This window comes from Bison bison, unplaced genomic scaffold (assembly GCF_000754665.1).
Source record: "Bison bison bison isolate TAMUID 2011002044 unplaced genomic scaffold, Bison_UMD1.0 scf7180017864518, whole genome shotgun sequence".
NCBI classification, from domain to species: Eukaryota; Metazoa; Chordata; class Mammalia; order Artiodactyla; family Bovidae; genus Bison; species Bison bison.
In genome coordinates this window covers 6287216-6314153 of record NW_011495071.1, presented here as the reverse complement: position 1 = coordinate 6314153, position 26938 = coordinate 6287216, and the positions used below count along the sequence as shown (strand labels likewise).

Sequence of the window (26938 nt, the reverse complement as noted above, 5' to 3'; positions counted from 1 at the left end):
ACAAGGATTTATTTGGGGCAGATCGGTTTCATACCACCCGGTTCAGTAACTGTGTATCTGTCTTCCTCTCCTCGCCCCTAGAATGCAGACTCCTTTGTATCAGGACTGTGTTTCACAGGTACAGCAGCATCCTCCATAAAGTTTAAAGGTGACTGGCATGGTGTAAACATTCAGTAAGTTTTTCTTTAATGAAAAATCGAATCATCACCACTTACCTGTAGAATCTTCTGTCAGACTCTTGTATTTTATTATTGTTGATAAAGTGATAGGTAATTCACTGATGATCTGAATTATTAACTGGCTTTATGTACTTTTGTTATATAGGTTATTATATAAATGACCAGGTCAAGTGACTTCTAGTTCAAAAAGGATTTGATCTGCAATCGAGTTGGCTTTCAGTGTCTTAAGTAAAATATGTTTGATCTAGACTGGTGTTTTTGGGTTAAACTTCTCAGAGCGTTCCAGAGACCAGTTAGGTATTGATGAAACCCTGAGCCTAAATTATAGAAGTTAAAACTTGCTGTTTGTTTTGAGTTTCTGCAGAAGGTGAGACCTGACCTGGCCACGTGTGTTTGCAAATTCTTTGTCTGATTTCCGCTCCCGCTGAGGGAAGCCAGCAATGTAAATATTTTGAGCATCAAGCTCAATCACTACCAGTATATTTTTAAAAACAGTGAGAGGCCTACTTATTAAAGCCTAGTTTGTCTTATTCACCAGTTATACCACCTATTAGCAAATATAGTAAGATCAGTCATTTATTTAGCTGAAGGAAAAGTAATTTACAGTGGAATAAACTGTACTGACGGCAAGTATGTAGAGATCTCTTGTGGACAATATTTTTACGTCCGTATTGATTAAACATCATTTGTGACTTAATTAATTGTAATACTGCATAAGCATTTTATCACTCAGAACGCAAGACCCAGGCTTACATAATGCTTCTGAAGGAGGCTACCGTGCAGCTACTGCCAAAAAGCTTCCACTTAGATGCAAACAGCTTGGCCCTGATGGGCTTACTCATCAAGAACCACACAACATCTTGCTTGGCTAAAAGCACTTTGTTTAGAGGGATTGGGACAGGAGATTAAAGTAACTCACCCATCAGTCTCCATATACTCAAGGACTCAGAGTCCTCAGAGCGGTTCTTCCATACCTTTTTAAGGAACACTCTGCTACTCAGGGGGGGCTTTCCCAGTGGCTCAGAGGTAAAGAATCTGCTTGCAAGGCAAGAGGTGAAGGAGACATGGTTCGATCCCTGGGTCTGGAAGATTCCCTGGAGGAGGAAATGACAGCCCACTCCAGTATTCTTGCCTGTGATTGCACCTAAGACAATAGAAAACCAGGAGGTAAATATGGGTACTGCCCTGTTATTATTATCCTTTCAGCAACACTGTCTCCTCGCTTCAGCGTCCCGATACAGGAAAACAGAGTCGGGGAAGATGTCCTAGATGGACAGTAGCTAACAGCCAGCCACTGAGCACTTTCTCAGTACTAGACACGGTTGCGTTAGCCTGTCAATGTCTCATGTTTAAAACAGCCCTATGAGGCAGGCTCCGATTGTCACCCGACAGACAAGGCATCGAGGCATGGTAAGGTTAAGTAACACCCCTGGAACCACCCAGTCAGGCAGCGACAGAGCTGTTGGAGCCCTTGCAAGCTGGCTTCAGAAGCCACCCAGATGCTTTGATTGTATTTTAATCCTCAATGAGTACATTTCTGACGAGTGATTCCAGGTATCAAGAGAGTTCTGGGATGGATATCTTTGCCCATCTGAATTACTTACAGGGGAAAAAAAAGTGTTAGTATCAAGTACTGTGTATTGGATTCTGTATAAGTGAGCCAGAGTTTTCTTCCACTATAATGGTTCTATTAGGACTTAAAATATATTTGAATAGTAAGATAGTATAAATGACAAGTTTTTATTTTAAAGATGTGACCTGCACATTGGACAGCCTCTGGTGTAAACAGTGGAACATGCTGGGGTCTTTTCAAGGTCAGGGCTACAGGTAAATGTAAGCCTCCCCCAGCCCTTAAGCCAGAGACTCCTAATTTCTAAATCTTAATTCTGGCAGCGTCTCAGCCACCTAGAAGAACAGTTGAAAATAAGGAAATGTCAAGAAATAGATGTTATTTTTCTAACAAATGGAGATCTTTGGGTCAAACACTTGTTTTCTCCTCAGTCTGTCTCAGGTTGATAAACTTGTTAAACTCAAAGAGAGAGCCTCACCGCCTATTTACTGATTCCCAACAGAAGCTTTCCCCATCTGCACCCACCAGTATTTGCTACATTGTGCCAAGTCATCTCCCTTTGACTCTGTTCAGCCACAGAAAGGGTATCATAGAATATAGATGTAAGGAAATTTCCTTCTATTCCAGAACATTCCAGTAATTTGCAGAAACCAGTGTTTTGGGGTAGAATTTGTATTTAAATGACTCTCTACTTCCTTGTCTAATCTCTTACTGGTGGGCTATCCTTGTAGGAATTTTACTGAATTCTCTGGTACCGGGACTCACACTTCTCTTTCCCCAAAAGAACTAAAAACGTTTGGTTTCAAAACAGGACATTTTTTTCCTCAGTGTCATTTCTCTTAGAGGAGTTGATCTCAGTGCTTGTTTATTATGAGTAAACTGTTTTCCAACAGCCAACGTTATCGTGAAGTAAGTTCCATTAGAGTTAATTCCAAGATTATGTAGTTTCTTTTGTTGTGTAAAACTGTGGTATTGACTGTTACTTTAAATAAAGTTAGAAATGTTTATGTATTTCTCTTGTGATAGTAAAGTATTAAAATTTAATTTTTAAGGAGTAAAAATATTCTAATACCTACAGCACCATTGTTCTAGCACTGTCCAATATAACAAAATTTCATTGTAATAACAAAAAAACCCTGTATTTTGTATGATTGTACTTAACATTTATGCAGCGCATAAATGCAACTATAGAACAGCATATTCATCGTGAATATATGTTCTTTATACATACAAATGCCTTACTGCAAGACCATGGGTCTACACTGTTTAGATTTTAAAATAAGTCACTTCATTAGATAGATTTGACCTTAGCTGACAATGGCGGCGCTTCCTTCCGCGTGTGTTAGTCACTCAGTCGTGTCTGACTCTTTGTGACCCCGTGGACTACAGCCTGCCAAGCTCCTCTGTCCATGGGGTCATCCATCCAAGAATACTGGAGTGGGTTACCATTTCCTCCTCCGGGGGATCTTCCTAACCCTGGGTTCAAACCTGAGTCTCCTGCATTTCAGGAGGATTATTTACCGTCTGAACTCCCAGACGTGGCAAGGGTTTCCGTGGGCATGTTAAAAAAAGTTATTTCTAGGACTCAGTCCACTAGCAGAGTGAGGATTCCTAACTCTGGCCAGCTTCATACCAAAAAAAATGTATCTTGGCGCAAGTACTTATGATTTTCTTTTTAATTTTAAGCCTTAATTTATTAATTCAGTATGTAACTCTTATCACAGCCATGTTGCTTCATACAGAATTTTTCACTGTGGGTCAGTCATTGGTCTTGTTCTGTTTGTTATAATAATATCAGTTCTCTCCCAGACTGGTACTTGAGCTGGCCAAAGTGAGTGGATAATAGAATCAGGCTGTGTATCACATTGTATTCTTGTTCTGAAAAGCATAAGAAATTAGTGCCATTTAACTTTAAAAAAAAATATGAAGTTAAGTCATTTTCATGGAAACAGACATTTTAGCTAGTTTACTTTTGTTTCTTTTTTGGATTTTTGAGATTTGAGAAAAATAGAGCCCTCTTTGAAATTTGAATTGCTCTGGAGAATTAAACATTATTAAGAAATTGGTTAAAATTATTGAAAACAAAGAGCTCTCGGGCTAAATGTTTTGGCATTACCTTTGAACACACCTAGTGTTGACTGACTAGGGTCTTCCCAGGTGGGTGAAGCCAGTGCAGGAGACGAGGGAGACATGGGTTTGATCCCTGAGTCAGGAAGATCCCCTGGAGGAAGAAATGGCAACTCACTCCAGTATTTTTGCCAGAAAAATCCCGTGGACAGAGGAGTCTGGTGGGCTGCATGCAGTCCGTGGGGTCGCTAAAGAGTCATGTGTGACTGAGCACACAGCAGCGGAGTCTTGCACTGACTGGAAAGAGGATGTGAGAAACCACACCATGCCCTCTTCCAGCACCTGTAAGAAACACCGGCTTCCTGGGTAACTGCTTCTTGCTTGCATTCTCCCCACGCCTCCTGGCACACAGATGTCTTCTGTTCCCCCAGCTCCAAGCAGTTTTATGTGGTCAGAAAGAATCTATGACTCAGTTCCTCTCAGACCACTCCTCTGCCCACAGAGCTGAAAATGATTGCTTTGTCATGTCCCATTCTTTGGCAGCACATGAAGGGCTTAGGGACACTTGGCATTTCCTCCATCAGAGAACCAGCCTAAAGATTCTGAGGGCCGGTTCCCTGAAGTTTTGCCTGCCCCTTCTGCCTGTCTCTTGATTCCTTGACTGGGGAAGCCTGTGGTTGCCAGCCTTCCATCCCCACCCCCACCGCCATGTGACGACCAGGGCGCGTCAGCCAGGCTTGCTCTTCTGTAGCGCATCTCAGCCTCACCGTCATCCCTGCCTTCTCAGTTCACCCTAATGCAACTTGCTGTTTGCCATGACACTGTCCGCCAGCTAGTTCACAGCCTTCTGAATTTATTACCTGGCCTGCTTTCCATGGATTTGGCTTATAGGTGACTCTGTTGGGATGGAAACTATGGAGAGTACATGGCATTTGATTTATTGGAGGAAGAATGAAATTGATCTGATATGTTTTTATAAAGATATGCTGGCTGCTACCTAAAATATCAGCAGTTAATTTAGGTACTGTATGGGTTAAAAGCTCTGGCTTTGGCCTGATACTGACCAGAATTTGTATCCTAGTTTTGCTTCATATTAACCTGGTCAAGTTTCTTATCTGATTTTTCATTTCTCTATTTGTATAATAGATATAGTACTAATAAGGACTAGTGTGTAAATTAGATGCTTAAGCTAACTTCAAGGGTTCATTTATTTTAATTAGCACTCTGCCTCCCTCTTATATGGTGCACAAGAAATGTTAGTAATTATTACTAAATAATATTTTTAAAAGAATTTCTCCATTCCCTCCTTCCTTATGTTGTTTTTCACTCTTCTCTCTCACTTCGTTCTCTTAAGAGGGTAAAGACATATATTGATACTATTCTCAGACACATCCACAGGGTTTGTGGAGAAGATCTGATCTGCCAAGAGCTGTTTGGGTTTGTTGTATCATAACCTAGACGCTATGGCTGTGTCACATGCAGCTGCCTCCTCACACGGTAATCTGATTTACACATTACTCTGGGCAGCCTCAGAAACGATTGGTAAGTAAGTACCCTCTGTGTGAATGAGACAGTGGACTCTAAAGCTACAATGGGAGACCTTGGAAATCATCTGATCCAGGCTTTTGCCCCCAGACAGTGCCACATTTTAATGTTCTGTAAAATGACAGTTGGCTGGTTTTTCCAGCTTGAAGCACGGAGAATGCCTGTTCTGTTGTGGGTTCTTGGAGTCAGATTATTAAAGTTGTTAGGAGGAATTGTAGTAGTCGCCTTGTACAGTGCTTCTTTCGTCTGGCATCACCGAGAACTGATTTCACACCGTGTGCTGTGCAGGCCCTGGTGATGCAGAGCTCAGTGAGACGTTCAGGGGCCCCCAGTCTTGCTCAAACCAATACTGGGGGCCCTTTCTAACAACTTCGCAAACGCCAGCCTCTGATTAGACATTTCTAATCAAAAACAAAGAAGACCTCTCAGCCTTTTATGGAAATAGAAGAGGAGTCTGCTGAAAGGATTCATTTTCTTAAGAGCAGTGGAACTTCTTGAGCATTGACAGCTTAGAAGCCAGTGAGATGGTAGTTTCTGAGCTCAATCCTAGTGTTCTCAGATTGGGATTGGATATACTAGAAGAGCAAGGGGGAAAAGCGGGTTTTTTTGCCAGGCTTGAGAAGGGCTTAACATCGCCCATTAATTATTCAAAATTAAATAAGGAGTTGGATCCTGATGACTCCATACATTTTAAAACTTTACATAGGTAATGTAAATACAATATAAATAAATCATTAAATGGAAAATTTCTAGTAACAATAAAGATACTATTTCACAGGTCAAATTGTTCTCATTTCATAGTTACATGGTTTTTTTCGAGTTGAAGGGGACCAAAGAGTTTATCCTATCCAGTTGCTTCTGGACTTAATTTTTAAAGTGAAACCTTACTCAGAATACAAATGTATCAAAGGAGTAAAATCAGCTGCGCTCCAGGTGTGGCCTTGCCTGCTTGACTACCCCCGCCCCCACCTCACTTCCCTCAGGGGCCCCTCCTTAAATCCCTAGGACCTTAATCTAGTACTTTGGATCAGTTCTAATAATTGAAAAGATTTTTCCTCCGTTGAAATTGTTACTTCTAATTATTCCAGATTCCGGGCCCTGGAGCAGCGCAGTATAAACGCACTGTCTTCTGTGTGCCCTTCAGATGCTGATGAGCGCTCCCTGTGCCCTTCCTGCCTGCACCTTCTCTTCTCCCCGATAAATCAGCCTCGTGACTTTTAACCTTCAGTGGCATGTTTTCAAAGTTTTAATCAGGAACTTTTCTCTTACGTGATTCTATTAATATCTCTTCTTCTGTCTTGGAAATAGAGACAGAGCCTCTACTAAATATCTCAGGTGAATTTCAAGTTGGTTTTAAACTCCCCCTTCTTCATCCTTTATTTTTTTCTCCCCTTCAAACTGAATACTTTCAGCCTCTTAGAGAAAGCTGTTTATCATCAAGGTCAAAAAAGGAAAAAGATGTTAAAGACCCGGCCTCAGAAGGAATTACAACTTAGGAAGCGGTCTGAACTGAATTCCCATTTCAGGATCCTGCCCATACAGGAGTCCGCTGTCCACAAAGCCACCCAAACGCCTGTCAGCACCATGGGGCAGCCCGAGCTGGGCGCCCTCGAGTCACCTTTCTGGCGGCATCGGGTTTCCCAGGGGGCCAGCACTGCCCTGAGCTTGCAAGGAGCCGCTGAGAGCAGACCCCCTGGCACAGGCGGAGCCGCCTGTGCTGCTGCAGTGCTTCCATTCCATTCAGTAGCAAAGGCTGCCCTTTGAGGAGGAACAAGCGATGGGGCTGTTTTTGACATTAAAATACAGTTTTCTCTGGCATCTGGGCAAGTTGGTGTTTGTCTTCTTTGATCTGGGGCCGTGTTTTCTTTCCATTCACTTTAATGTACTGTCCGGTGGTTAGTTGTGTTATTAGGTGTGAGAGCATTTATTCCCTTTTCTTTCACCCTCTTTCCATGTTTTATGTAGAATGGTGCCTTCTAGTTTGAACATCCTTTCCTGAGCTGTATGTGATGCTTAAGAAGCATGAGTTGATAACAATACCCTGGCTTTCCGCATTTGGTCGTATTCCGCCATCTGTGTAGCAGGTGCAGAGTGTGAGGTTTCTGCTCCTTTGGGTGCTGGACAGCATGTCAGGAGCACAGATGTGGGCTTGTGTCCTTCAGTTGTTGCCACTGCAACAAGATGACTGCAGGCCCCTCAGCCTGGGACCTGTAAACACCTAGGGAATCTGTGACTCAGGGTCTGTGGGCTCCTTGCATGGACTAAAAGGTAGACGCAAAATTTTGTGTACAAATTCTTGTTTGCATTTTTCTGGAGATTTTTCAAGGCATCTGAAACCAACTAATAGTTAAGGATGACTGAAAAGAGGTTTCAAGATCCTGAAATTGAACCAGATAGATCTTCCACTCAGGACTTATTACAGTGGTGTTAATTTTGTTTGTTTTTAAGAAAATGCCTTTAAAATTCTGTTTTAAAGCAAGCCCATAACTGGCCATCATTCAGCATTGGTCATCTGATTCAGGACTAATGCACGAGATACTATATGAAAACCAAAAGAAAACAGAACAGTTAGAGTGCCATCTAGTGGTCCGAATGATAATTTCCCAGCTTTGGAATCAGGCCCAGGCCTTCTCCATACACCCGGGTCTTTAGTTTTAGCAGCTTTCTAAATCAAGAACATTTTTTTCCTCTCAGGTAATTGCAGACCATAAAGGTATGTGGTCATGATACTTGTCTTCCACACAGATACTGCAGTTGTGGATTCTAGCCTTGCTTACTCTGGAGACATAATTTTCATAAAAGCTTAATGCTGTAGATGGCATGTATTTTATAGGAATATAGGAACTACAGACTTCGAGAGTCATACTGCATTTGATTGTACTTTTAATCATAAAGCTGGAACAAACTGATGACTGCCATAAAATCATTTTGATATAGAGGCTTTGTTTTATTTTTTTTTCAAGTTAGAATAAATTTAAAAATTGAGTAATTTGTCTTAATTACTCTTTGTATTCCTTTCATGATGGTGACATAGAATGATGTTCGCCAAATGGTGCAGAAATTGTGAGGTTTCAGAGTTGAATTTATTCAGGGAAAATATATCAGACGATTTGTATCCACATGAAAATATGCTAAGAGCATAGCTCTCAAGTCCTTACTCTGCTGTAATGTAGCAATGGTTGATCATGTTAACTTGTTTATTCTTTTATAAATGGGGCTGATAACAGTATCTAACATAGGGTTGTTGTTAAGATTAAATGAAATAAAGTTGGTAAGCACAGTGCCTTGGATATAAAAAGTCTTTTCATTTATTAAAGTCTCTTTAATATTGCTGTTGTTAGTATCACTGGCCAGTTTTGTTTTTTTTTTTTAAGGACAGCTGTAGTAAAATGGAAACAATCTTGTATCTTATGGAGAATTTTATAGTTTTTAAAAGCATTTGCTCACATACAGTCTTGTTTGATTAGTTTCAATAAATGTTTACTTATTCACATTATTCAGCAGCTATTTATTCAACTCCTATTAGGTATAATCATCATCTTTGGCATTGCATGTTTGATACTGAAAACAGCAATAAAAAAGGCCTCACGTGGCGGGGGGTGGGGCGGGGGGTTAGACAATGAGCAGTAAATAAATAAGGTGATTTTACACAGAAGTCATTAGTGTGAAGGAAATTAGTGTGATGTCATAGGGCACGACTGGACACCTCCTCGAGGCTGATGAGGTGGTCAGGAGAGATCTTTCTGGGAAAGTTGACATTTAAGTTCTTTCCTGAATGAGAAGGAGCCAGCCACGTGAGGGCTGGGGAGCAGCCGTCCTGACTAAGGGATACAGTGAGTGTAAATGGCATTGGTGGGAACGTGATGAGTATATGCACAGACTATAAAGAAGGCCTGTGCTGCTGGAGCTCAGGGAGCCCAGGGCACGTGGCTGGAGGTGAGGTCAGAGGACTTTGGACTTTATTCTGCGGGTTCTGGGTGAGCTGGGGTGTGATTCAGAGCACCAACCGCAGAGACTGGTTTGAAATCTAACCTATTGAGTGGTCTTCAACAAGTTTTTTGACTTCTCTGTGCCTAATTTTAACGTCTCCAAAGTGAGAATAATGATCGTTTCTTCCTCCTGGGATTGCTGTGAGGATTAAATGAGATCAAAATATGTGTGAAGTAGTCAGCAGAGTGTCTCCATGCTGCTGTTTTTTTATCATCAGTATCTAGGTTCAGTTTCATCACACGTGCTACCCCCACGTCATCATCAGTACCCTCAAGTTACAGATGAGAACACTTAGAAATAGAGGGTGGTTTTGAAATCAGAATATAGGCATCTTGATTTTGGAGCCATCATTCTTTTTGCAGTGTATTCTGCAACATGAGCTCCCAGAGTGACACCTCTCTGATCTGAATCTCTTTAGCTCAGAGCTCAGTTGTATGCCCCTGCGAATGTGAGAAAATTATCAGTAAAGGTTACCATGTGTGGTAGGGAGGCTCCATGCCTGTCTTCTCCCCACACCTGGGACCCTACACCCAAAAGCGTTAGTGTGCACATCAGAATGCAGAGAGGAGAAAGGAGCTGGCTGTATTTTGGGGATCTTGTAAGGCACTGAATAGCTTCAGACACTGAAACTCTTCCTTAATTGCAGCAAATGGGGCCCTACAAAATATAAGTAAATGAAATCCAGGGATTATCCCAGATTTTTTTCTAATCCGACTTTTAGTGAAGGTATTAACCAGGACCGCACTCCCCCCCACCCCCAGCCCTGAGTTGAATTTCCCTCTCCTCCACCTCTTCCTGCCTTTGCCTGGCCCCTTCTGGGGTAAGCCATGGCAGAGGTAAGGATCGCGAAGTGAGAGAAACAAATGAGAAGCCAGGAGCTAGGAAGTCCACCTGCTCGCCCTGCCCGTGTTCCTCGGCCCCCGCAGCGCCTCCCCCACCGGCACTGATGGCCGGCTCCGTGTCTCCTGCAGAATGTGAGCACCTGATCCGCCACATGCTGGTGTTGGACCCCAACAAGCGCCTCTCCATGGAGCAGATCTGCAAGCACAAGTGGATGAAGCTAGGGGATGCGGACCCCAACTTCGATAGGGTGAGCGGGCCTCCACTCGCCCCCGGGAAAGCCTGTTCGGGCTGCTGCAGGCTCTTTTGCATAAGATTGTAACCAGGCCAGGACCTAGAAGGGCAGGCCTGGATGCAGGCTGTTGTGTAATCCTGAAGCAAGTGAAGCCAGCAAGAAGGAAGCTCAACCAGCTGAGCTGTTGCGGAATAGTGATACCAGTTCCTGACCGCATGTCCTCACATCCGGGTCCCTTCCCGGGTCTTGGGGCAGTACAGCCTCTTCCCACGGGATTGTTCACCTACTCTTATCTCTCGCTGTGCACAGTCCAACAGATCCTGCAGCATTCCTTTATTTAAATCATCATAGCCATTCCAGGTACCCCAGGAGCTCAGGAAAATAGTGGCCTAGCCATCTTATCTGCTCCTAGCTGAGTACCCAGGGCTTTCTTGCTTAGGCTTCATCTAAGGCCAAAAATATCACAAGCTAGGGAGCATGGAACAGCTTGTTCATTATATATGATCTGCCATCTTGACGTAGTTAATTGGGAGTTTGATAGCTTGCCTTTTTTTGTTACAGTTAATAGCCGAATGCCAGCAGCTGAAGGAAGAAAGGCAGATGGACCCTCTGAATGAGGATGTCCTCTTAGCCATGGAAAACATGGGACTGGACAAAGAGCGGACACTGCAGGTACCTAAGGGAGCAGAGGCCGGGGTGGGGGCTGCGCTCCCTCTGCCCTGTCTTTCCCATGTATCCTTCTTCCTGGGAACCTGGATCTTTTCATTTTCCTCCCATTCTTCCTCTGCCCCTTGAAAAGAAGGCGCTTTACTATTCTACTATTACTTTTAAAAGAGTTTTGGTCATTGACGTGCTGTTTCACCAGGGTTTTTTGCTCTTTCCCCTTTTGTCTCGGTAGTCGTTAAGATCGGATGCCTATGATCACTATAGTGCAATCTACAGCCTGCTGTGTGACCGGCATAAGAGACATAAAACCCTGCGTGTTGGAGTACCTCCTGGCATGCCCCGAACCATGGGCTTCCAGCCGCCAGTCAACCTCCAGGTGGGTGATAACTCCAGTGATCAGATTCAGGACTAGTAACGTGGAGAGGGGTGGTGGTTATCCATCGCTCACTAACGCCAGATCATGCTTATCCGTCGGCTTACCTGCTCTTCTTACCCATCGCCTCCCAGCTGCCATCTCTTCCTTTGTCAGAGGCCAAGCAAAGAACTCAGTCTTTCTTTGATAGAGTGGGTGGAAGAGTATTCCAGCACTTGGAAGGGACACCAATAGTTGAGTTTTTTTTTTTTTAAGAAAAGAAACCGTAAATCATTGCGAGAGACTGTCTTCGCTAAAGAATACTTCCTTGTAGCTTCTAAGAGCAGAGGAACCAAAAACTCAAAAGTAGAAACATAGACTTTAGCCATCAAGAATGTTTTGAAAGCCTCTATGATTTCCCTCTGGTGTTGAAAAGCCTGTATGTGTGTGTGCTGCTTTCCAGGCGGAGCAGGCTGGTACCACTATGAACATCAGCGTCCCCCAGGTGCAGCTCATCAACCCAGAGAATCAAATCGTGGAGGCAAGTAGCAGCCCCTGGTGGCTGTCAACTGAACCTACTTTCTTTCCCATAGCCTCGTTGCCTTTCTTTACTACTTCTATGTATTTTCTTATTTATTCATTTCCCCATTTATTTTTGGCCGTGCTGGGTCTGCGTTGCCTCTCGGGCTTTCTCTGGTTGCGGCAAGTCGGGGAGCTCTTCGTGGCAGTGGGCGGGCTTCTCGTTGTGGTGGCTTCTTCTGTTGTGGAGCACGGGGTCTAGAGTGCGAGCTCGGGAGTTGCTGCACACGGGCTCAGTTGCCCCGCAGCACGTGAGATCTTCCTGGACCAGGGATCTAACCCGTGTCCCCTACACCGGCAGGCAGATTCTTAGCCACTGGACCACCTGGGAAGTCCCCTTCCCTTCTTTCTTGTTTCTCACTCTCTCTTGTTTCTGATTTGTCCGTGCTTCCCTCACCTCAGCCGGACGGGGCGGTGAACGTGGACAGTGACGAGGGTGAAGAGCCTTCCCCTGAAGCGCTGGTCCGCTATCTGTCCATGAGGAGGCACACAGTGGGCGTGGCCGACCCCCGGTGAGTGTCCGGCAGAAAATTCCCATCTGACTTTGAGTTCCTCCTGTGGCACATTTCCCGTACTTCGTTGTATCTCCCAGATGAGATCTGATACAGTGGCCAAGACACGTGGTTAACCTCTTCAGGCTCCCTGGTAGATCAGACTTGCTTGGACTTGAGGATCACAGACCTGTCACTAGTGGAGGGTGGGCTGAAAGCCGCCATCGAGCCAGGCAATGACAGTACTTTGGTGAAGAGCATAGCATGTCTTTTCCCACAAAGACCTCAGATACCTCAGGTACCACATAAAAGTACCCCTGAAAATGCATCTGTGTTTGACAACTTTTAGAGGTGCTTTTTGCCATATATTTTAATGGAAGACTTAATCTAAGAAGTGAGGACAAACAGCAGGGTAGAATTTATAGATGTAAAAAAATTAAATTCAGTGAAAAAAAATTATGTGAACAAAAGTCCAAAAATATGCCAGATAAGTACCGGTTTCCCAAAGTGTTTTCCCAAAACAGCCCTTCATTGTGTCCCCTGCTTGCCCGCACACTGGAGAAATGGACTGAAGGCCAGCTCTCTTGGTTTTTGTTCAACACTTGAAGATTCTCACCATTAAAAATAGCCATGCCACTTTTCTGGCGATTTCTTCTCCTGAGTAGGGAAGAGAAGGTTGTGGCAAGAGTCCTCTTGAGAGTTCAGCTCGGAGCAAAGCTGGTTTCTTTTTCCTTTGAGTCATTTCCAAAAGAGCCTCCCCTGCTTACTGGTTTGCTTGCTCCACATTATCAGCCTACAATGAAACAGGCGATCGGGGAGCATTCTGGCTTCGCAGACAATGTCAGCTTCGGAGGGTGGAGTCCCGTGTCACCCTGTTAGTGGAAAGAGCTCTTATTTTAAAGTGTGCTATAAACCCCTCTGTCGGAACTCCACAGCCCTGCCCATCCACGGCTTATCTGCCCATCAGCCCTGATGGCGCTGACAGCATTCTTTCCCCGGTGAATCAGCTGCTACTTTGGGGCAGCCATTGTTTGAGTGGATGGCCGTGTCCTCCCTTACTTGCTGTTCACCTCCAGGCCTCGGAGACCTGAACTGGATGGGGGCCAGTGTTTCCTGTTGGCACAGAGCTGTTGGTTTTACATGAGTGGTCAGTGCAGAATGGTGATCCCCAGCCACAGATAGTGAAATGGCAGAGAGCCAGATTCCACACACCTGGCTCCACACACTTCTGCTCGCTCTGGCACCTTGGAGAGAAATACACATTTAGGAGGAAGGTAGAAAGATAAACTAAACCGTGCAGAATTTGGCAGTGTCCTCAGTTTGGGGCTCTAGGTTGTGAGGGAGAATTGTAACCAGACTTCTCCATCATCCTGTTTCCCGTCAGCACGGAGGTCATGGAAGATCTGCAGAAGCTGCTGCCTGGCTTTCCTGGAGTCAACCCGCAGGCTCCCTTCCTGCAGGTGGCCCCGAACGTGAACTTCATGCACAACCTGTTGCCCATGCAAAATCTGCAGCCAACCGGGCAGCTGGAATATAAGGTATCTGACCTGGGAGAGGGCTTGCCCCCAGAGAGCTCGTCTGAGCTGCCTTTGAGAAACGCAGAGACCGTCCCCAGGATTTCAGGGTGTCCTTAGAAGGGTGCTTTCTCTCTCCTACGTCACCATCATGGGATCCCTTCCTTTCAGTAGACTGGAGTACTGCTGTCTTCTCTCCTCTTTTCTCCCCACCTCACCGAACTATCCCTCCCTGTCTCCTCCTGCAGGAGCAGTCCCTGTTACAGCCGCCCACCCTGCAGCTGCTGAACGGAATGGGGCCCCTTGGCCGGAGGGCATCAGATGGAGGTGCCAACATCCAACTTCACGCCCAGCAGCTGCTGAAGCGCCCACGGGGACCCTCCCCTCTTGTCACCATGACACCAGTGAGTGGCAGTATGAAGCCCTGCTTGCTTTCTCAGAGGCTTTTTGTAAAGAGGTTTTGGAACTCAGGGTCTCCAACCTAAACGTCTGAATTTCTTCTTTCCCTCAACATGCAATGCTCAGTGTCATTTCCATTTTTTTCAGGCTAGTAGAATTTTCCAGACTTAATTTTTGGTTAGCTTCTTCACTTAACCAAATAATTTCCATACTGTATCCTGCTTCTGGAGGGATTCATCTTTGGGGAGCCTCTTGTAGACACTCGAGTAAAGGGCAGCTACTGCCCTGCCTGCTTCAAGTCAGGGAGTCATAGTCTCAGGCCCGACCTTCCTGCAAATCACATTTCCATGCCAGAGGGCAGTGGAAACTAACAGTTTTCTCTGGGCTTAATTGCTTTTTAGACTGGTTTCCAGATTTACCTTCTCACCAACTCTTCCTCCTTTGATTAACATACCTCACACTTTTGGTGCCAGCTGGATCCCTTGATGATTTGGCTTCTAAGCTGACAGTTGGCATCTCTCAACCCCATGTTTTTTAATATGATGGTCACAAAGATTCTTTTCTTCCCCTGGTTTCTGTTTATTTCTGATTAGTTTCCTGCCATAGATAGATTCATTCCTTCATTCATTTATTCATCCATTAAATCTCATACTACATTAAGGTTGAGTGCTAATTATATCCAGAGCCCTCACTGGGTATTTCAGGGCGGTGCTTCTTAAGGTTTCTCTCTAGTTTGAGGACCTTGTTTTCCCTATTATCAGAAAAATTAAAAATTTAAAACATATGAACTACAAGGCTAAATTTTCTTTGGTTCAACAGAAAAAATTACTCTGTTAAGTTGCTATAAAGGTTTATAAATATTACTCTCTGTTACTTTACCTACCTTATCTTAGATCAGTAATGAAACAGTTTGTAGACTGATGCAGGTCTACTGTGCCAGTAACATGGCTGCTGGGAAAAGGGAAGAATTCATATTTACAGTTTCTGGCCTCATTGAGCTTATACTATAATAGGAAGATGCGATCCACATATGTGAAGTATTGGAGTAACAGTAAAAGACCAATGTGATGAAGTGCTGGAGTGAAGACCGTGGGCCTGTAGGTGGCAGAGGCACTTAGGAAAAGGCCAGGTCAGTGTAGATTTGGAAGGTCCAGAACAGCTTTATGGGAGGTGCAGTGACTTTGTCCACTGTAACTGTTTTTGCCAAGGTCACTAATGAACTTCTGGTGGATATTTTTCATCTTTATCTTTTTGGACTTCCCAGTTGTATTAGTTATGGCTGACCATTTTTCTCCTTGAAAAATGGTCTTCTTTTACCCTATTCTTTTGTGTTTTTCTCCTAGCTCCCCTTTTCAGGTTCCCTTTCTTCTTTTTCCTAGAAACCCACAGTTCTGTCTGAGGTCCTGTTTCCATTTCATTTTACAGACTTTCTCTGAGTGATCCTGTCCACTTCCCTATTTCTGTCACTGAGAGATTCTCTGGCCCACAATGCTTTTCTGAGCCCTGCACTTCTATCTATATGATTACCAGCTACACAGATCCAGTTGGTTACTTGGCAAGTCCTCACCATTTTATTTCAGCATGTCCTCAGATGAACACGTCCTGATGCGGTGAAACCTGTGTCTCCCTCCAGGTGATAGGGAACGGCACCATCACTCCCCTGGGTTTTCTGTTTAATTCTTCCCTGTCCCTTACTTCCCACATCAAAGCAGTTATGCCATGCCTGTAAAGTAAGTGTCTATCTTCTGTCCCATCTCCACTGCCTTTTTCCCCACTCAAGCTACTGTCATCCTCTGCCTGGATTAACACAGTGGCTGCCAAATGGGCTTCCTGGTTCCAGGCTTGTCTCCTCATCCTTGTCACCTGACATTTTCACGCTGCAACTAAAGCAGGCCAGCTTTCTAAAATATAAATCTTGTAACATCATGTCCCTGCTTAAAATCTTTAGTGATTCACCACTGCCTTCCCTCAAAATAAAGTTCTTCATGTGGTATTCAAGGCTGTTTATAACTGGCCACAGGGCTCCTCTCCCGCCTCATCTGTAGCCACTTCCTGTATAACCCTGTTCCCGCCAGCCTCACAGAACCATAGTTAGGGTTCTGGAAACCCTAGAAGCATTCAGACAGTGGAATTATCCCAAAAGTTTGTTTTGTTTTATAATTCAGTTCAGTTCAGTTCAGTCGTGTCCGACTCTTTGCAACCCCATGAATCGCAGCACACCAGGCCTCCCTGTCCATCACCATCTCCCGGAGTTCACTCAAACTCACGTCCATCAAGTCGGTGATGCCATTAAAAAACGCTGTTTTGTAATAATGAAAGTGTGATTTTTGCTTCAGTGCTTGAGGCATGGTGGTTCCGTGAGCCCCAGGGTTTGAGTAGCTGTCAAGGCTGTACGATGTCCCAGCCCACAGGCAGCCGGGAAGAGTCACCATAATGCATGCATATTGTGGTGGTCCTCATGTTTTGGCGGGTGACAGTGATTTTAAAGCGTTGAATTGTAACTTCACAGTTATATGTTATGTGCTACAGTGGACTTTTAGAAAACCAGTATGCTTTTCTGGTGTTGCTGCTGCTGCTGCTGCTAAGTCGCCTCAGTCGCGTCCTACTCTGTGGGACCCCATAGACGGCAGCCCACCAGGCTCCCCTGTCCCTGGGATTCTCCAGGCAAGAACACTGGAGTGGGTTGCCATTTCCTTCTCCAGTGCGTGAAAGTGAAAAGTGAAAGTGAAGTCGCTCAGTCGCGTCCGACTCTTAGCCGTCCCATGGACTGCAGCCCACCAGGCTCCTCCGTCCATGGGATTTTCCAGGCAAGAGTACTTTCTGGCATTAAGGACATCTAAAATCTGGAAATAACTTTAACATGAAACAACAAATCAGTTCCTAGTCATTCCAGGTAAACAAACTCCTACTATATTCTCAGGTCCTCAAACACCCGTGGGCCTTCTCTTCTCTCTCGGCCAAGAAACCTTAGACGCTTGCAACCTCTTTCCTTCTTGGCCGGACTCATTCCTACTCATCCTTCAAGCCTTGGGTACGGGGCCACGTCCTCTAAGATGCCTGCTCAGTCCCCACACACCCATGACTGGGTCATGCTATTTTGTCCTTTTGTCTGTTTGCCTATCTCTGTCCTCCACTGGACTGTAAAACAGGGGCAAGAACTTTATTAATTCACATTATATCCTGGAACATAGTGGGCATTCAGCTTATTTATTGGATGAATAAATGAATGAAGGAACATGAATCAGAGGAATTAAAATCAACTGAGCAAGGTAAAAGTGGGACAATTGAAAGGTCTGTGAATGTTCTGTATAACCCAGGGATCCTAGAAAAGCTTTGCAGATTAAAAAAAATAAAGTACCTGAGAGGCCTGCCCCGAGCCCAGTGTCCAGAGTAAGAACTGCTGCGGAAGAAGCGCCGCTTTGAGCTTTTCCTTCCTGTCTTTCCTCAGGCAGTGCCAGCAGTCACCCCTGTGGACGAGGAGAGCTCGGATGGGGAGCCAGATCAGGAAGCTGTGCAGAGGTAATGTGGCATCTGGCAGTGCTTGCAGAGCGTCCTTGGGCAGGCTCCCCCTGCGACCAACGAAAGGTCACCTCTGCCCAAGGAGGTGGTCCAGTGCAGCTTCAACATTTGTGTGGTCTCTTTGCTCAAGCCAGATGGCATGTTCCTCCCCACACGGAAGTCACGGAAGACTACCCAGAAAATGTCATTTCTGTAAGCACCATTGGAAGTCCCCTAAGTGACAGCAATAACCATAAGAACTTTTTCTCTCCTCCCTCCTTCCTTCCTTGCCCCCTGCCTTCATATTGCAACTCCGATAGTATTCACAAGGCACAAAGCCTGCTCCTACCTGCCAAGAACTGTTACTGAAAAGGAATTGGAGATTTGGGATGACAGTAATCCTAGCTAGTCTGGCCATGGACCGCTGGCATGGACTCTTCCTTTCCAGGAGAATGAATACCTCTTGTACTGTTTGCTGTGTTTCTGCCATCCCCTTGTATCAACAAAGAGATATTGAAAAAAGAATATGGGATTCGGTCCAGGGACAGATGCAAATATCCATTGTTTGCAGAGATGCCTAATTCACAGAAAACGGCAGTGACCATCAGGCATGCTGTACTGTTCATTTGACCTCAGTTCCATTAGCCGTGGTCCTCCAGCTTCATGCATGATCCCTTGTGGGAGTTGATTTTCTTATTTTTCGGGGAGGGCGGGGGTTGACCAGAATCCAGCATGTATTTTCCCAGAAATACAGGTGTTCTTCAAGATTATATGTTTTTTCCCTTGAGGGAAGTTGAAATAAAATGGTTTTCATGGGCTCTTGGGGAAACTTTGAATGTTTTTATCAAACGGATATTAAACCGCTAATGGCTTACCTACCCTCTGGCAAGTTTACATACCACTAATTACTCTCTAGCCTGTTAACTGGTTTTAGCTGAAATGGGCAAAGTAGTTAAGAATGAATGAAACAAGACCTCTTACACGGATGGTTGCTGGCCAGTGTCCTTTCTCTACCCGCTAGTAGCTCTGCATGAGAGCTGCTGTCCAAAAAGAAGCTGGTCCCGTGTGGAAAGAACAGTGGAGAACAGGGGTGTTGGCAGGTGGGCAAGTTCCTTCTACAGAATAGCCAATAGAAGAATTGCGTTGACTTTGTTTCTTTCTTGATGTTATTATTTCGATAGGTTGCCGATCACAGGGTGTATAAAGTTGCATATGGGCCCTGCTGGAGTCATGAAGAGAAATTAGGAAACTTACTGCCTTCCTACTTGAATTAGATAGCAGTATTTCATCTTCTCTTCTTTGTCTTACATTTTACCCCTCCAGCTCCTCCTTTCTTCTTTAAAGACCAACATTTGAAGGGTAAAATGCCCATCCCTTTTGATGTCATGGAAGGAATGATGCTTCTTTTATTCATGCCCAAGAAGAGCAGCAGTGGTGAAGGAAGTCATCGTCCAGACCAAGGGGGACCAATGCGTTATGGTATTAGTGGTGGATCTGAAAGACCTTCAGAATAAAAGTCATCAGCTTGTGAACTCTTCAGCTTTTGAAACTTCTCTTTTCTTGCCTTGCCTTTTTTTTCACCTAAAAAACAGTTCTAAACATTTCATGTGGTTTCATTTCTTCATCCTTTAGAGAATGTTGGTCTCCTGGGGACAGCATCAGTTTTTCTTCTCCGACAGTGGAGTTACAGTCTTGGGGCATGAGGAAAGGGTTGGTGTGGGAACTAACTTAGCCCCATGCAAAAGGATCTTTTTCCATGATTTGTAGCAAGGTCAGCCTCAAACCCTGGGGGCAGTGGCCTCAGGAGACATACGCAAAGCCCATCTGAATCTCTCTCTCAGCTCATCTCTAGGAACAGTCCTTAGGGCTCATTTCCTCTGACTTGTATTTTGGAAATGTGGAGGGAAACCAAGGAACAAAATTAACCAGCAGAAAATACATTCTTCTCCTGAATGGAATAAAGTCAGGAAAATTGATCCACTTCATGAGCGACATCTGTTTTCTCTCTTCTCTTAACGGCTACTCTTAGGTCCAGCATTGAGCCACTTCAGTGGGAAGCCAGCTTTTGTTGGCCTTCTGGGACATGTCTCACTTCCATCCAGTCAGGAGTCTGTTGGCCATTGAGCCCTTTCTGTGCTCTGGCGCCACTTCATTCTGAGTGCTTTGGATTAACTTCTAATGCTTCTTGCTGAGGAGTACTCCTGTCTGTCTTTTTTACTATGAAATGTGCTCCTGCTTGTTGCAGGTACTTGGCAAATAGGTCCAAAAGGCACACACTGGCCATGACCAACCCTACAGCTGAGATCCCACCGGACCTACAGCGGCAGCTAGGACAGCAGCCTTTCCGTTCCCGGGTCTGGCCCCCTCACCTGGTACCTGATCAGCATCGGTGAGTAGCCACGTGAGCCGTGGGAGCTCCTTGAGGCCCATCGGACAGGCCCCTTCTGGCTAGTCTTAAGACGTGGTGACTAGCATCATGGCTTTAAATAGCATCCTGAACTTTGCATCTTCTCAGCTCCTTGACTCAGCCGTGCCCAGGGCCATAGGAGACGCTTCTTTCCCATTATCTCGTAGACATGTTTATTGCCTGCAGTTGCTCCTCATGACTCTAGACGTTGACTCATAGATGAAATTGAACTTGAAACCTGCAAGTGGGTGAAGCTCTCAGAAGACCAGCTGGAGATAGGATTTGTAACCACATCAGTAGGCTTGACTTTTAATAACCCATCGCCATCAGAAGGATGAGCATTTCTTATCATGTGACCCCTGAATGAGGAGCTTGGATGGGGGAAAACACATTGCTTTGTGAGTGGTAGAGTGGAGACACTGCATCCTCTTGAGTGTTGTGCTTGAAAGTCATCCTTGCAGTATTCTGATGGAAAAATCTTCTAGTAGGTCTCTGGTAAATTTATAATTCATTTTCTCTTAAAGACATAAAAACAAGTGTAGCCTTCCTTGCCAAGAGAACTTCACAAAATTGAGTTCAAGTAAGCCTGGGAACGAGGGGAGTGACACCTTGCTAGATTAAGAAGGTGGTTATCTTCTGTGAACTCTGTGATGACCAAAAATCTTAGCTTAGTCCTTTCCAAAGCTGTCCCCAAGCTCACGGGCCACAGTTTCAAAGCCACCACCAGTCGCTAGAGCTTGTTTTTTTTTTTTTTCCCCAGTCTTTTTGGGAGGACAGTGAAGAGCAGCCTTACTTGGGAAGTTGGGAAAGCAGATTCTGACGAAATTAAGTTTATAAATGTGCTGTTACTCAGTCTTGCAGCCAGACTCACGCTGGCAAGCTTGACACAGTGTTTGTATTGTGTCTTGTGACCCACTGGGCATCACAGGTAATCAGCAGAGACAGGTGACCTCTGAGCAAACTGAACCATCATTAATGCCACGTTGGAACTCAGAAAGAAGAAAGATAAGGTTTCATAAGTGACCATAAATAATATGGTACAAATGGTCTGTTAGGAGTGGCATGAGTGACATTTCTCAAATAAAACTCTGGGGGTACAGACAGTATTTTTCTCAGGAGAATCTCTCAGGAACCTCACTGTTACAGTTCTCCACCACTTTGGGTGATCATTAGCTGCCCGTACATTTTCTATGATTTCTCAATAACTCTGAGCTCTCTACTGTTACCTGATAGACTTTTATTGCTTTATTTCTCCCTGTTCCTGTCTTTCCTTCCTTGACAGCCCCACACTTGGATTTTCAGCCTTTGCCAGGCTCTGTTGTTTAGTTTCAGTCCTTTGGGTTTAATCCTTGTTTAATTCAGGTGCTCCTCAGGCCATGTTGTTGTGGGGCAAGCATGAAGATGAGCACATCACCACAGTCTGCCTTTATCGCTGACCTGATACTGTGTTTAGTCCTGTTACTAAAGGAAGGCCACGCTGGCCCACAGCTCCATTTGTGTGGTTTCCACGCTGCCTGGTCATTGTCAAGGCGTTGCCTGCTGGAGATCTGTCTACTGTCTGTTTCTGTGTGAACACTCTTGGTAGAGTGTTTCAAGGGTTCCCTGTGGTCAAGCCAGTTTGAACTGGAATGAATACTCTGTGAGTGACGGATCGTGTAAGGTGCGGTGTTTATGCAGACTCAGCTCGTCTCCATGGAGTTGCTGTAAAAGCATGGTGACAGAAGAGACTGAAGCAAGTCTTCAGGGCGAAAGGGAAACTTTCCAAGGCTGTCCAACACTGAGAATGGGTGGCCTGGGGAGATTATTGAATTCCTTCCATTTGCTGGAGGAAATGACACAAGAACAGCAGATATGTCTATTCTTCTGGGGTATTGTAGATGAAGTCCAACATGAAGACAGAAGAGGTATCTGAGTGTGTAATCCTGGAATTGTGTAATTTATAAATTAAAAGAAAAATTAAGTGTAATTAACCAAAAAAAACCTAACTAATACAAGATGGATTTTATTTAGGTGGGGAGCCAAGTCCCTGTTTGAAGAGTGTAGTGGGAATATCAGCCTGCCATGAGGCTGTCCTGAGTTTGAATGTGATTGCTAATAAAAATAAAACACAATTGATACTCTCAGTGCTTCCAAAATGAGCAGCTACATGAGAACTATTCCTCTGAAGCTCCTTGTGCTGGGCTGCCCAGGCTGTCAGTTTGTTCACAACCCGATCTTCTGGGAAAGTCATGAAATACCTGGATCTGGGGTGGGAGAGAATGTGTTTTGTACAGACAGACTATAATTAACTCCTTGAAGAGCACAGATTTCTGAGTGAATCAGAAATGTGTCCACCATCAGAAAATACTGAAAGTATAAGAATCAAATTCTAGGAGAAAATAGTACCTGCTTGCTTTAACTCCAAACACCTGAAGTAGAAACAGAAATAAATATTGAGGAAATACCCCTGAGACCAGCTCCCATGATCACTGTTTCTGGAGTGTGTCTTCCAAACTCATTTGTCTTTTGTGTTACCGAACCCAGATACACGTTGTGTTCATTTCATCAGCTCACTGCTGTGTCAAGCTTCAGGTGGAGTCTCAAACAGGAGCCATCATTAGAGGGTAGAGGGCTTTTCCCTGCTGCCAGAACTCTTTTAACTCCTCTGCACACTCATCAGCCCCTCCTAGACCCTCCGTGTCTGCTGCACTTGAATTCGCTTGTTCACCCGCTTTCTTAGCCTTGGTTCCGCTTCTGTCCAGAATGAGTAACTGGCAAGGTGGTACATCATTTCACCCACAGCTCAGTGTGATGTCATCTCTGCCCTGGACCTGAAACCCTGATCCTTTCCATCAGCTGCTGGAATGCTGCCTTGGCAGTCTTTTATCTGCTTACTTCAACCCATAAACATCTCTTTCTGATTAGGTAAACAAGTATAGGTCTTAGCTTCTAACTCTCATGTCGTCTTAGGCATTCCTTACTGATAGCTCGTTCTTTCTTTCTGTAAGACACTGGCTTTGTTCTTATTGAGCAGTGGGGGTCATTTTGAAGGTAATCCACACAATTCCTCTTTCATTAGCAGGTTGGGAGGGTGCCACTGCTCTGAGAAGTTACCTCTCACAGCAGATAACCTTATTTGCGTTGACCAGGTATGTGCAGGATCTTCAGGCCCACGTTACTTAAGCATGGGCTGTCTCCATCTGGGGATCAGAGACCCCCAGTTTCCCCACTTTAAGCTCCACCTTGTGTTTTCTAGCATAAAAAACCTATGAATTCCAGGCCAGACCTTTGACCCCAAAGTTGACTAGTTTCCCTCTGGTCGGTCATACAGAGGTTACTACTCAGGGAAAACTTTAGGTCACACGGGTAGGTTTGTTCTAGGTTTGTAAAGGCAGTAGATAGAGACATGACTGTAAAAGGAGGAGTTCCTGTACAGCTGGGCTTGAGGGCTACTGTGAAGCTCCTCTCTCTCTGACCCAGTGTATTTTTAAGAACTGGATGTATATGATCCCAGGACCTTCCCAGGCTTGGACATTAAGCCAACTCAAGGTAAGTGGAAATGGAAAATGGTCACTTGGAGGCCTCTAAAGGGAAGGTAGGCTAGGGAAACGACTGGCCTCTGGAGATGGCATGGAAATGGCATAATATGCCAGGCTGCGCGTGTAGCCAGCAGCTTTGTGTTCATCTGGAACAGCGTCCCTAGGTGATTTGGTCAAAACCCCTCAGTCCTAGCCCCTAACCTTCTCTTCCCATATATTCAGCTCCACCTACAAGGACTCCAACACCCTGCACCTCCCTACGGAGCGTTTCTCCCCTGTGCGCCGGTTCTCAGATGGGGCTGCAAGCATCCAGGCCTTCAAAGCTCACCTGGAAAAAATGGGCAACAACAGCAGCATCAAACAGTTGCAGCAGGTAATGTTAGAGACGGCAGGCACCTCTGGAGAAGCATGGGTAGCAGAGACCAGCATGGGTAACAGACCGGTGTTGCAGGAGGACACGGGTGTTAAGCTCTCTGCCCCCTCACAGCAGCACTGCAGTTTTAGAGGTGCCAAAGCAGACAGTCCCTTACACGCTTTCCTTCCTTCTGCTTACGTCCAGCTTTCCCCAGGAAGGGACTAAATTTCCTCCTGTCTCTGTGGTTCCTTAGAGAGGAATTTCTGGGCTTGGGTTTCAGTGGGAAGCACCCGGAAATGTCTTTTGAAGCAACCCTGGCGTTCCCCTCATGACTTATGGGCACTGGGTCTTGTTGGAGCCTGCTCTGCGTTCTTACCACCTGGCATACTCTCCAGCTGGTATGGAATGGTGCTCCCAGAGGAAGGAAGTGTACCTCCAGGCTTCTATAAAGGGCCGGTTTCCTTTCTGCCTTCCTGACGACCAAGCTTCGAGTGGCATGTGCCTTGTACACCGATTTCACACTGGAACCTTCGCTCGTACCCAGGCCATCTTGGTGTTTTTCCCTTCATGCAGCCAGCACAGAGCGTGAATATATTTAGTACACAAATGCCCACCTAAAGGGGTTAGTTGCTCATCAAGGACACAGTTCTCTGTGGGCTCCTTCTGCCCATGAGACCCAGAGCAGCTCTGCGTCTGCTGACGGCACTGCATGGGGTAGGCCTGGCTGTATCCCCTCTGTATGAACTGCTTTCCCTTCAGGAGTGTGAGCAGCTGCAGAAGATGTACGGGGGGCAGATTGATGAAAGAACCCTGGAGAAGACCCAGCAGCAGCATATGTTATACCAGCAGGAGCAGCACCACCAAATTCTCCAGCAGCAGATTCAAGTAGGCCTTCCCTCTCCGCTTTCTCCAACTTGTCTGGAGTTTGCTCTCAGGCTGATGGGCCTGTCAGTGCTGGAAGAGATCATGCAGGGCAGAGTGGAGTTGAGTTATTTGTGTGGTTGCCATGTTTGAGTCAAGGTAATCAAGCCTTTTGATGAACGGCGGGAGCATAAATCTCAGTCACAGATAGTCTCTTCCCTTCCCGAGAATACCTCTGGTTAGTCTTCAAGCTCACGAGTATTTTTTTCTCCTTTCCCGCATGTATTTTAGGACTCTATCTGTCCTCCTCAACCTTCTCCACCTCTTCAGGCTGCATGTGAAAATCAGCCCGCCCTCCTCACCCACCAGCTCCAGAGGTAATAAAACATGTTCTTTGCCTAAGCTGTTGGCCTAACTCACATGGGAGACAGAACTGACGATAGCATTCATCTTGGAAAAACCCATCTGAAAGGCAGGAAGACCAATTTAAATTTCAGCAGCTTCCTAAAATCCTGACTTCCTGTGCCACTTCATTTTCTTATCCCCATGAACCATGTAATCTGACACCTAATACAGGAGGCCAGATGCAGTGACCCCTGCCTCCTTGGGCCGTCTGGGAAAATAAGATGCAAACAGGCTTTCAGTAGACTGTGGTGGGTGGCCTGTGTGTGTGTGTCTAGCCTGGAAGCTTATGAAAACTAAAAATGGAGTTTCTGCCTGTGGGTATCAAATGGCTGAAACTAACTTCAAGGTTATATTGTCACCTCAGGAAGTGTATTTACTCATCTGGTTCTGTTGTTTTTGAAGGTTAAGGATTCAGCCTTCCAGCCCACCTCCCAACCACCCCAACAACCATCTCTTCAGACAGCCCAGTAACAGCCCTCCCCCCATGAGCAGCGCCATGATGCAGTCTCACGGTGAGTGGAGAGGTTTTCTCCAAACCGTGAGCCACAGGAGAAGTGAGGCTTCGTCTTGATTGCCTCAAGCCACTGGTTGCGGTGACGGAGCAACATGCTGTGTAAGGGGGTGGTTCTAGTGCCAGGCTGCCTTGGCTTGGCTCCTGCTGCAACCAGCTCCTTAGCTGTGAGATCTCAGGTAAACTACTTAACTTCCAGGCATCTCTGCTTTCTCAAATGTAAGACAGGGATAATAATACTATGAGATATATATGTTAGGTATAATACTTAGAATAGCCTCTGGAACAATATAGTTCTCAATAATGGTTGACTGGTATTGATGTTTTCATAAAGTCCCCTCCAACTGTACCAAACGAATGGGCTACCACCAGAACCTTCCCTCTTGTCACTCCTGAGTTTGGTGGTCCTCTGGGCACGTGGCTCCTCTCTTGTGGGTGTTCAGATGGAGGCAAAGATGAGCGGGCCCTAATTTATACAGTTCTTCAGAGGCCAGCACTCTGAGGGGTTAGCGTTCTGAAAACTGAGAATCTCTTAAGTAATGCCACCCAGTCTAGATCCCCTGAAGAGCCTGAGTTGGTCTCAAAGCCCTTCTTACTCAGAGTAGGGTCCCTGACCAGCAACATCAGCAGGAAAAATCAAATCTCAGATCCTATCGCAGACCTACTGAATGAGAATCTGTTTTAGCAAGATCCCCAGGCCCTTCACACGTGCATTAGAGTTTGAGAAGTGTTGCCCTGAATGAGAGCTACTCAGAGAGTAATCAACGGGCAATTTCTTGGAATTGCAAATTCTTAGAGCCCCGTCCTTACCTACTGAGTCAGCATTCTGAGTGTTGGGCCCAGGAGTGTGTGTCTTCACGAATCCCCCAGAGGAACCTTCCATGCCCTGGAGTTGGAGGAGCCCTGCTCTGGGTGCTATGCAAGTTGAGCATCCTCAGTGGCTCCCATGAATTGCA

The 26938-nt window shown here is 45.3% G+C and overlaps 1 protein-coding gene across 5 annotated transcripts in view; it reads left to right on the top strand.

Annotated features, from left to right (window-relative positions):
* Positions 1-26938, top strand: part of SIK3 (SIK family kinase 3) — a 144153-nt gene that overhangs the window by 100867 nt on the left and 16348 nt on the right. For 3 of the 5 annotated variants that reach the window (XM_010830385.1, XM_010830386.1, XM_010830384.1), the window contains 13 exons: positions 10323-10441; positions 10988-11098; positions 11325-11468; positions 11908-11985; positions 12426-12535; positions 13899-14052; positions 14277-14432; positions 17876-17946; positions 20171-20314; positions 24073-24223; positions 24965-25090; positions 25358-25443; positions 25874-25983. In XM_010830385.1, the coding sequence (XP_010828687.1) occupies positions 10323-10441; positions 10988-11098; positions 11325-11468; positions 11908-11985; positions 12426-12535; positions 13899-14052; positions 14277-14432; positions 17876-17946; positions 20171-20314; positions 24073-24223; positions 24965-25090; positions 25358-25443; positions 25874-25983 (1560 nt within the window). The remainder of the gene's footprint in view (positions 1-10322; positions 10442-10987; positions 11099-11324; positions 11469-11907; positions 11986-12425; positions 12536-13898; positions 14053-14276; positions 14433-17875; positions 17947-20170; positions 20315-24072; positions 24224-24964; positions 25091-25357; positions 25444-25873; positions 25984-26938) is intronic. The other 2 variants (XM_010830387.1, XM_010830383.1) reach the window with 1 other exon arrangement.